Here is a 10,100-nt window from a genome sequence, read left to right on the forward strand (position 1 = left end):
GTCAGCTGTTCTTAAAGCCTGTCTCCTCCCGACCCTGCGCCCGGGAAGAAAAAGAGTCAGAGACCAGGCAGACACGTCAGAAATATGCGGTTGATGGGCAAGCCAGGTGCGTGCCTTTCGACTCGGGGTCCAGCCTCATCGAGCAACTCATCCACATAGAGCTGAGAAACATTGATATGACCGTCCATCTACGTCCTCACAGCAAATTACCCACTCTGGCTTCAGTTCGTCGCCTTCCGCCCCGAACTCAACGCCTGTGCCGGCGACGTAGCCCTGAGCCATCAAGTCCGGTCCGCAAAGTGTGACGGCTCGGTGCCCAAAGACCTCCCTCCCACCTTGGCTGAAACACACATCGTTCTCGACAGGCATACCGACCTTGTTGATCTCGATATGGCTTTCTCCCGCCCAGAGGCCGACCACCTGACCATGCCCGACAGTCCGGATGACCACGGTTGCAAGATGGCGCGGCATCCTCCCTCGGCGTTGCCTTCTCCCACTGCTACACCAAAATGACCGAGGGCGAGCGCCGTCGCGTTCTCATCAGCATCTATCTGCGCCTCTCGCGCATGTGAAACGTACACATCCCGCTGCTTTGAGAGGGCGACGATGCCCTCATGGCTAGCGATGGGAAGTTCGGTGGGCCGCTGGAGGGGGACCGGAGTTTCGACACACAGAGGCCGTCGCGCAAGAGCGACGGTATCATATCGTAGTTCGTCACGAAGAAACATAACACGGATCAAAGCCTGCGAGCCTGAGCCCGCACCCACCCGGAGGCCGCGGGCCCCGTAACGTGTCTAGACCCCGGCCTGGTGTGGGGTACCGCGGGACTCGTGCTGCGAGAGGGCAATGGCAGCGCGTCGTGTCCCTGTATGCGATGCGCCGCATTGGGCAGATTCAGTGTGCAGCTGCCTTTTGGGATGTCCATTTACCGAGCTTGTCGAGCGATAGGTATGAGAGAAGGGGTGTATGTGTGGGCGATTGATTTGCTGTCTCGTGGTTGGGCTGTCTGGGTCTGCGTGATGTGCTTCTTCTCAGCTTGCTCCGAGACCGAGGTTGAGACAGGAAGGGGTCGTTTTGTTGGCGGATCTTTCTGGGATTATTGGCTGCTGGCGCCGTTGTTCGATTTCCACGTACGTATGTACAACATGTCTTCTGAGTAGGAGACGTTGTGCAACGACTGGGCAAGCGTGATTTTCACGTACTTTCTGCCCTACAAAGCTGTTGAGTACATTGAGAGCAGGGTGCTGAGAATGATGTGGCTGCCTGTGTAAGGGCGTTTTAGGTATGGCAGCACTTGAAGCTTCGGAAAGTCCTGTTTCAAGCTTCTGGACCATTTTCTGGCGGGCTGACGAGAAATACATGACCCAGAAGATAGGCCGTGTGCCATGAAGCTTTGTGCCGGCAGGTCTACTAACGCAGGAATATCGTGGCCTCGTACTGAACGCTGAGCAATCCTAGAGAAAAAGTCAGAGGCAATCTTGTCCGGTTGCCATGCAGTCTTGAGGGCTGCTGTTAGGTCTGTGTTCCATTGTCTCTCGGATTACTTTTCCTGTTATCCGAGTTAATGGTGTTGCTTCACGATTGGTGGGCACACGTTTTACCTCGCCAGAACCAAACGTGCCGCCTCTGATGACATGCATCATCTTCATCTCAAGTCATGATCAACCCGGTATTGGAAGGACATGTCCGACTGAGGAGGTTTTGGTAGGTCCTTCCTTGGTGGTAGAGTGTTAAGCAGAAGACCAATGGAGCGCCAGGGACCTAGTCTGGAGCGAGTAATGCGATATAGTTGTGTGATTCGAAAGACAGATTCGTTTCAAAAATTGGCGAGGTCGGTCTAGGAGACAGAACTCATAGGCGGCTAGATGTGATGATGTTGAAGATTGCATGTAGTGAGTAGCTCCCATATGCCGAGCAGCACTGACTGCAGTGACCCGCGAGACCCGGTTAGAGAGGCAAACAGTTCATCGACCCCGCCCTCGATGTAACAAAGCATAATGAGTCGTCTACCGGGCATCAACCCCACTCGGCGTGACTCTTTCGCCGCTAGGGCGGAAGCGGCTAAGCCAGTCATGCCGGTGGGGAAGTAGCGACGCAGCCATCGTAAAAACGCAACTGCTCGACAGCGCAAGCCGGCAAGGCAGATGGCCAAATCGTCCCGAATCGACCAGGCCAAGAGCCATCCAACCTATCCTGCCCGCCCTGCGCGTCCTATCCAGGGCCAGCTGGCAGCCACCAGGAGAACCCACCCCACTTCACCCACCTCTTCTGTCTGTCGTCTTTCCCACATACCGAGATCGACCATAACCTTCGCCCCTACCACCAGAGTCGCCTCTGCCAGTATCCTCGCCCATCATCCATTCGATGGCCCAAGGTGTCGTACGATAAGACGTCGCTGCAAAACGTAGCAAGCTACACATCGAGTGCGCCAGGTTGACCCCTCCTAACGTCAAAACCAGAGGCCCGGGCACTCCCCCCCAAGCCACCCCTGAACCCAGCCAGAGAGAGGGCCCAGACCAGGGCTCCAAAGCCCAGGGCCGAATGCTGTTGGTGACAGGCTCTTCAGGGCTAGTGTTTCTTGTCGATACCAGGTTGCAGTAGCCCGCCCACAACCCGCTGATGTCGTCACAGTCTGACCCCTCCAGTCCCCTTAGACCCTTCTCCCTCTCCCCGGTGGCCCACGGCATTGGCCTGCGCCAGCCTGCCCGTCTCGACCCAGCCCACCTGGTGACCTGAGAGTTCCCTACGTACGCGCGCTGTAGGTACGATTACGAACAGACGACTCGGCGTACAGTACCTGCTGGGGGAGTCACGGACCCGGCCGGCACCCCGAGCAGCTTGGTCTCTTCGTCTCTCGCAACCTCAACCCAACCTAGCTGTCGCTTACCAGATTCACCACGGTGCTCTGGCTGTTGGCAAAATTCAACCAGGCCAGAGGGAAGCAAAAAACTGTCTCGTGTCGACAGTGCAGATACAATTTGTTGATCTAGAATCGAGTTGCCGCACGTCTCTTTGTTCCTTTCCGCAAAAGTCCGCCGACGCCGTCATTCTCTCCGCGCCGCCCCAACCCAACTAGGCGTAGGAAGCGCATCCCTTCTTTCATCCTTATTACCAAGCCGATCAAAGCCATCCTACTAAACTCGACGTTGCACCGCACCCACCACACAAGACTTTCGAGCTAGCACGTTGTCAGCAGCCTCAACGCCCACCACCCACCCGCTATCCACGCGCGCGGGATTGCCGGAACAACGATCCCTCCATCCCTGCCGACTACCACTTTCTCCTCCTCCGCAGTTTTCCACCTCTACCACATTCACGTGCTGTCCGTCACATCGCACCCTGCTCAACGCAAGGCACCCGACCCAGTCAAAGCCCCCAGTGCTAGGGAACGCCTGGTCACAAGTCCCGCTGGCCGAAAGCTTCGCAAAGCGTAGCGACCCAAACACGATACTTGTGCGTACACAATCCCCATGGTCCCGGCGCCTCTCCCTCCCGGATGCATAGCAGTACAATTGGAACCCGAGAGAAGACGACTGCTACCCTTCCATTCTGCGCCGCCCCCTTCTCTTCATCAGCTCCTCGGCCTGACGGACTGCGCTTCCAGGTCTCTAAAGTCCGGACTCTGGGCTCTCCATTAGACCTTACCACTTGACTGCCTTATTTTTCTCCTGCCGTCGTCTCCTGTTCAGCCTGACGCTGACCTCGACCACAGGGCGCCTCTGACCTCGCGCCCGTCTTTTCAACTCAGCCACCCACCTCTCATTTCACTTACCCTTCCACAACGACCCAGGTCCCTATCGTCTTACGTGTTCCTCATCTTCACACAACAACACCGACCCCCCGGTTGGCGGCCGCCTGCTTGGCTCTTCTTCAGGCACCTACCTACGTTGCATGCGACAAAACCTGCAACTGCTGTGCTGAACTTGACTCATCTTGCAGTTGCAGTTCACAGCCCAGTCAGGCCATCCTACGTAGGAACCCGCACTCGCCCCTCATTGCGACGAGGAAAACACCGCGAAGCGAGGCTCAATTTGCCCGGTGCCGCTCAACCCCACGAACTCAAGTTTCAAGGGCCTCAGGCTGTCCTTTTTATCTTCCCGCCATCCCCGGCCTTGGAACTACTGGAGTTGACTCTTTTTTATTCGCACCGGCTTGGTGGCGCCGTCCATACGTCACGAACAGGTAGTCAATAGCCAGACCACTTGTGCCGTCGACTCACAGTCATCATCATGAGCGACAGCACTCCCAGCCAGCAGGGTGGCGGCCAGGCAAACGGCCACCACAACTCGAAGATCCCTCGAGTCCTGGCTTGCGTCTTGTGCCAGCACCGCAAAATCAAGTGCGATCGCAATACCCCGTGTTCAAACTGTCTCAAGGTATGCTTTCTTACACGTGTATACGTCGTGCCACTCCCCTCTCACTCTCACCACGTGCCCCAATATTGACATTCCTAGGCCAACGTCCCATGCACACCGTCAACTCCTGCTCCCGTCCGTAAGCGGAGGCGGCCTAACCAAGATCTGCAAGAGAGACTTGCACGCTGTGAGGCTTTGCTGAAGCAGTACGCCAATACATCCGGCCCGCTACCTGACGGCATGAATCCATCCCCCAACCCCGGAACGCCCGCTTCGTCTGTTCTTGCCCCCAGCCAGCTCCCCTACACCCCAGGACCTATATCCATGGCCACGGTGCAGTCGATGTCTTCGGCTGCTGCGTCGCCCACACCTGGCTACAACCTCCTGCCGTCTGCACCTACTCCAGCAGAAGACAAATCACCGAAGCCATGGAAGCCGTCTGGCAAGCTTGTCGTCGAAGATGGCAGCGTCAAGTTCATGGACAGTCACATGTGGACTATTATCCATGAGAATGTGAGTCGCCAATTTCACACATGGCGCTGATGTGCACCTGCTCACACCATCTAGGTTGCCGCCATGCGAGCCATCGTTGATGCCGAGGCGATGGACGAGGCAAGCCCTTTCGCCTCTGATGCTCCAACGCCCGATGACAATGTTGACCTTTTACTCAACGACTTTGCTTCCATTGATCTCGAGGACGTTGTACCTTCGCCGGTTCAGATCTTCCGCCTCTGGCAGGTATTCCTCGAGCGAGTCAACCCACTCTCCAAGCTCGTGCATGTTCCGACATTACAACCCATTGTTGTTGAGGCAGCTGCCAATCACCGCAATGTCGCCAACAACATTCAAGCCCTGCTGTTTTCGATCTATCTGATATCCACCATCACAATGTCCGAGACGGAGTCGAGGCAAATGCTAGACATGTCAAGAAATGAAGCGATCAAAAAGTTTACCATTGGCGTTAAATCAGCACTGACGCGGGTTAACTTCTTGAAGAACTACGACATGACCACATTGCAGGCTCTCGTTCTGTACCTGGTGAGTGAATATGTGTTTGTGGCCCTCGCGGATTCTAATCTCTCGCCCCCTGCAGATTTCCCTCCAGGGTCGATACAACCGACACGCAGCATGGGTCCTCAGCGGCGTTCTCATCCGCATCGCTCACAAAATGGGCCTTCATCGTGACGGCGAAACTCTGAACCTGACTGCGTTCGAGATCGAAACACGAAGGAGGGTTTGGTGGCAGATTCTCATGCTTGACTCCAAGTTTGCACTAGTCTCTGGATTCAACGACACCCTACTGCCATGGGGCTGGGATACCAAGATTCCTTCCAACGTCAACGATGCCGATCTGTTCCCTGGCTCGACAGAACCACTTCAACCACGCGAGGGCCCGACCGAAATGATTTTCTGCATCCTCCTTTACGAGATTGGCAAGTTCATTTCGCAGAACCGCCTCCCCGACTTTGAGGAAGTCGTCCTGCTCGGCCAAGGTCCGGAACCTGGCACCGCCCCTGGTGACTCGATTCGGGCCTCTCTCGACAAATACAATGCCATGATTGACGGGCTCGAAGAGCGGCTTATTGCCATTGAACAGCGTTATCTCGATATTTCAGCCGGACCGACACACCTCATGTCCAGCCGTCTTCGCCCCATGATTCTCGACAAGATCCGCCACATGCTCATTCCGATGCGTGAAACGCCAGAATGGGGCTCCGAGGTGTTTAACGTCCAAGATAACATTTTCCGCATCTCTCTCTTCCACCAGGAGCACAACTTGACATACTACGAGCTGCAAGACAACCAAAGCTTCCTTTGGTTCCACAAGCTCCACTTTCAGTTTGAAGTATTCGCGTTCCTCGTCGGCCAGCTCTACCAGCGCCGCCAGACGGGCTCCCTCGCGGACCGCATGTGGCACGTCATTGACAAGGTGTACATGTACCACGAGGAGCTCTGGGACATGTCGCAAAAGCAATACTCGGAGCTCGCGGCCTTCATCGTCAGGGCGTGGGCCAAGCGCGAGCGCGCTCTCACGTCCATGTGTATTCCCTTTGACGTGCCTGTCTGCGTTCCCAAGCTTCAGGACAGGGTCCCTCAACCGAGCTCAGGGGCGTCGAGCAACGGCCCCAGCCCCGCACAGCCGGGTCACATGGAGATGCCGCACCTGAACAATGGGGGCGCGCCGCATACTGATGGGCAATTGGACTTTTTGGGCAACTTTTTCGACAACTCGGCGCTGGACTGGGACATGTGGGGTGACATGGGCGTTGTCGCCAATGGCAACCTTGGGTCGTCTGGACCAACAACATCGCAACCCGGGACAGCATCAGGCATGTTTTCGGGCTTTGGAAATTTTGGAACACAGCCGCCACCACCACGGTGGTGAACGGGCACGACATGGCGGTTCATGAGCTCTGGAGACTGGGCGTCGAGAGGTGGTCACTGACTTAAGAAAGAGCATTGCTCACGCTGGCTGGTGAAGCTGTACGATGAGGGGGGTTCATGATGGGACATAGACGGGAGATGCACACTTTACGGATCAGAGACAACGGGAAAGTTTCAGCGATGACGGGCGACACTGGCGCGGTGTACAGTGAGACCAACCTCTCCTCTATTGGGTTTTCAGTTTTTGGCTTTTTATTCCCGTCTACGTTTACGATGCTTGTCTTTTCGACCCCACGATTCGTGTGCCTTTTTTCGGTAGTAGAAATGGGACTGGCGTTGTTATTGCGTTTGGCAATAGGCAAGAGACCGTGAATACACACGCAGATCTCATGCTTGAAATTCAACTGCTTCTCGCCGCCACGGGCAGCTCCCCTTTTCCATCCAAACGATCGTCGGGCGTATTCGGATTCGTATTTCTTGAAGACGAGATTGACGCGAGAAGAAAGGCGAGGAAGAGTGACGTAGTGGAGTCCACCCGCCTCTTTTCTTGGCCCTTTCGGGCAGCTCGGACACTGCACGCGCCGGAAAGGCCAAGGAGCCCGTCTCGTCGCATTGGTTTGTTGCGACGGCACGGCCGACACAAAGTAACCTCTCCCCCCCGCCTTTTCTCGCCAGCAGTTTGTTTATGTTTCCCATTATACCCTCGGGACAGAGCCGCGTATATCTGCCGAGAACAACTGCATCGCGCCCGTTTGTACCAGCCGGTATGCCGTTGTGGGGAATTGCATGAGTATTTCTTTTTTTTTTTTAAAGGAAGCGAGACGGCTCTGCCTCTATAACGAGCATGCATTTAACGGGAGTTGGTTCCGGGGAAAACCCACCCGGAAGATGGGATGGGACCGGGGGGGTCCAATATGCGGGCGGGCGGCACGGCGGCCTTGTGGGCTTGCAGTTCTGTATGTGACGGGAGAATGGGGGATGAGGGATGGGTGGGCAGCAAGGGGCCGGGTGCCGGGAGAGAGGGTGGTCAGGTGAGGGCGGCAAAATGAGGAAGAGAGGGCTTGATTGACTGGGGTTGTTGGCACGATTGGCGATGATGGGCTGGGTTTTTCTTCTTTGGGACTATGCTGTTGCAGTTCCCTGGCTGCTGGGGGATGGATGATCTGATCGCGGTTGGCTTGGAGGCTCCCATCCAGCTTGAATTGTACAGATGTCAATCGGCGCTGCAGGTTGTCGTGGTCTGATGTGCACTGCACACGGGATTGGCGTTCGTGGCGCTTTGGGGCAGTACTTCACGATGGAGCCTCGCTTTCGCGACCGAGTTCGTCCCATCTCGGTCGTGTTCTTTTCGGTTTCGCAAGGGGCAGCCGCACTGGTCATGTTGTCTTTCGAGATATACTTTGAAGGATGGCATGTTGACATGAGATGGCACCATGCTCAGAGGCAGCAGACGAAGACGAAAGCGCTGGAACCGAAAGCCACATGTCGAGGACGAAGACTCTAGTCGTCTGTCGAACCTCAGCACCATCATGATGTACCAAAGACGACGCACTCTATTGGCGACCTTCTGGATCGGCTACATCACGGCGCAGGCAAGTCAAATGCACTCAACCCTATCTCGGGGCTCGAGTCCCTAGACTCGGCGGCTATGGCTACCTTCGCCTCTTTCCCGGCTTGCTTCGGCTTGGACCACGACGGAGGGCCCGTCTCTTCGTCTCTCGCGCGGATGGCCATGGTGCCCCTGCTGCGCATGTGCTTCTTCCCAGTCCTGGTTCCGTCGTGCAGGTGACCTGGCACAAGGTGGCACCTTTTTTTGACCCCGGCGTGCGCCCTGCGTTTTCTGCCTCGGAGGACCTTTCCGGCCCAGGCGGCGACAGGCCCGACCGGCTCAGGCGGGGGCTCCGCCCGCCGAGGAACTGTTTGCACCGATGGCCGGCGGCGGGCTCGGCAACGTTGGCGGCCCACTGAGCCACGTCTGTGCTGTCGAGGAGGAAGAGGCTGTCCATGGCGCCGGGCTGCTCTTGTAGGCGCGGCACGACCTTTGTCGTGATCCAGCGGACCTGCGACTTGGCGTAGCGCCGCGTCGACGCCTTCATGTCCTCGAGGCCCTGCGCCTTGCGCTTCTCGACATCTGGGTCGGCGGGCGTCGCGGCGGCGGCGAGGAGGTATGGCTGGAACTCCTTAAAACCGATCGACTGCCAGATGCCCTTTGTGTAGTCCACCTCCTCGCCCGACGCCTCCTTGGCCCGCACGTGGTCCTGCATCTGCAGCACCTCGTCCATGAGGCCGACGTCCAGCATCTTGTCCACGCGCCTGTCGAGGCGCGGCTTGAGCACCTCGGGCTCCGAGTAGACCCAGAAGAGGAGATTCTCCCAGGGCCCGCGGGGCGCCGTCTGGGCGGCGGCGGCGGCGGCGACGTTGCGGCGCTTCTGCTCGGCGTAGATCTCCGACGCCGGCCGCCCGTGGCTGAGGTAGATCTGCAGCGAGCGCGAGATCTTGCGCCGGTCGTTGGGATGCCACTTGTCGGCCATGACGGGGTCGACGTCGCGCAGCTTGGCCAGGATGACCTCTGTTGGCTCGTCGAGGATCGGGAAGCGGCCGGCGTCGGAGGCAGTGGCTTCGTCGGCGGCGGCCGCAGCCTCTCCGTCGTCATTGTGGTCGGGCCCGACGAAAATGTCCTCGAACAGCAGCGCGTTGGTGTAGTAGTGCGTGCCGCCGACGACGATGGGGAGGTTGCCCCTGCTGCGGATCTCGCGTATGACTTTGTTGGCCTCGCGCTTGAAGTCGCCGACGATCCAGGCCGGCTCGTCGAGGGGGATGTGGTCGAGGAGGTGGTGGGGGATGCCGCGTCGCTCGACCGTCGTCATCTTGTTGGTGATGACGGGGAGGCCTTGGTACAGCTGCATGGCGTCGGCGTTGATGACCTCGCCGCGGAAGCGCGTCGCGAGCTCGACGGCGAGGTCGGACTTGCCGGTACCGGTCGAGCCCAGGATGACCACGAGGGGTTCCTTGGGCGGGCATCTCGTGGTCATCGTGCCCATTGTGCGAGCATGGCGGGAGACAGCCTTGAGCATGCGACGATGGTTGTGAGGTGGGGTTGGCAGCGGGTGGGAGACGGCAGGCGAGAGCTCGAAGTATGACAGATAACCTCAAAGCAGAAACAGTAACGTGGCAGGAGAGGATGCGAAGCTCAACGAAGCGAGAAGAAGCGGGTGCCTGGGGATAGCTTCACCACGAGAAGGCTGGAATGCTCACAGAGTACGAGAACAGGAAGGACCCTGACAGACAACAGTCAGACACAGCACTGCAACCGAGACGGGAAAAAAAGAGCGGGTCCGGGGGAAGGACGGTTGCGGGGAA

General features: G+C 57.6%; 2 protein-coding genes across 2 annotated transcripts; one reads left to right on the forward strand and one right to left on the reverse strand.

Annotated features, from left to right (window-relative positions):
* Window positions 1-4,229: 4,229 nt before the first annotated feature.
* VDBG_06541 (C6 zinc finger domain-containing protein) lies at window positions 4,230-6,741 on the forward strand (the record flags this gene model as incomplete). Its single annotated transcript, XM_003002933.1, has 4 exons — window positions 4,230-4,376; window positions 4,455-4,868; window positions 4,923-5,393; window positions 5,449-6,741. The coding sequence occupies 4 exons, from the start codon at window positions 4,230-4,232 to the stop codon at window positions 6,739-6,741; spliced, it is 2,325 nt and encodes a 774-aa protein (XP_003002979.1).
* Window positions 6,742-8,392: 1,651 nt separating this feature from the next.
* On the reverse strand, window positions 8,393-9,781 carry VDBG_06542 (tRNA isopentenyltransferase; the record flags this gene model as incomplete). The annotated part of the gene is made up of 1 exon (XM_003002934.1): window positions 8,393-9,781. The coding sequence occupies one exon, from the start codon at window positions 9,779-9,781 to the stop codon at window positions 8,393-8,395; it is 1,389 nt and encodes a 462-aa protein (XP_003002980.1).
* Between the last annotated feature and the right edge of the window lie 319 nt (window positions 9,782-10,100).

Source organism: Verticillium alfalfae, genomic scaffold, assembly GCF_000150825.1.
Source record: "Verticillium alfalfae VaMs.102 supercont1.8 genomic scaffold, whole genome shotgun sequence".
Lineage (NCBI taxonomy): Eukaryota > Fungi > Ascomycota > Sordariomycetes > Glomerellales > Plectosphaerellaceae > Verticillium > Verticillium alfalfae.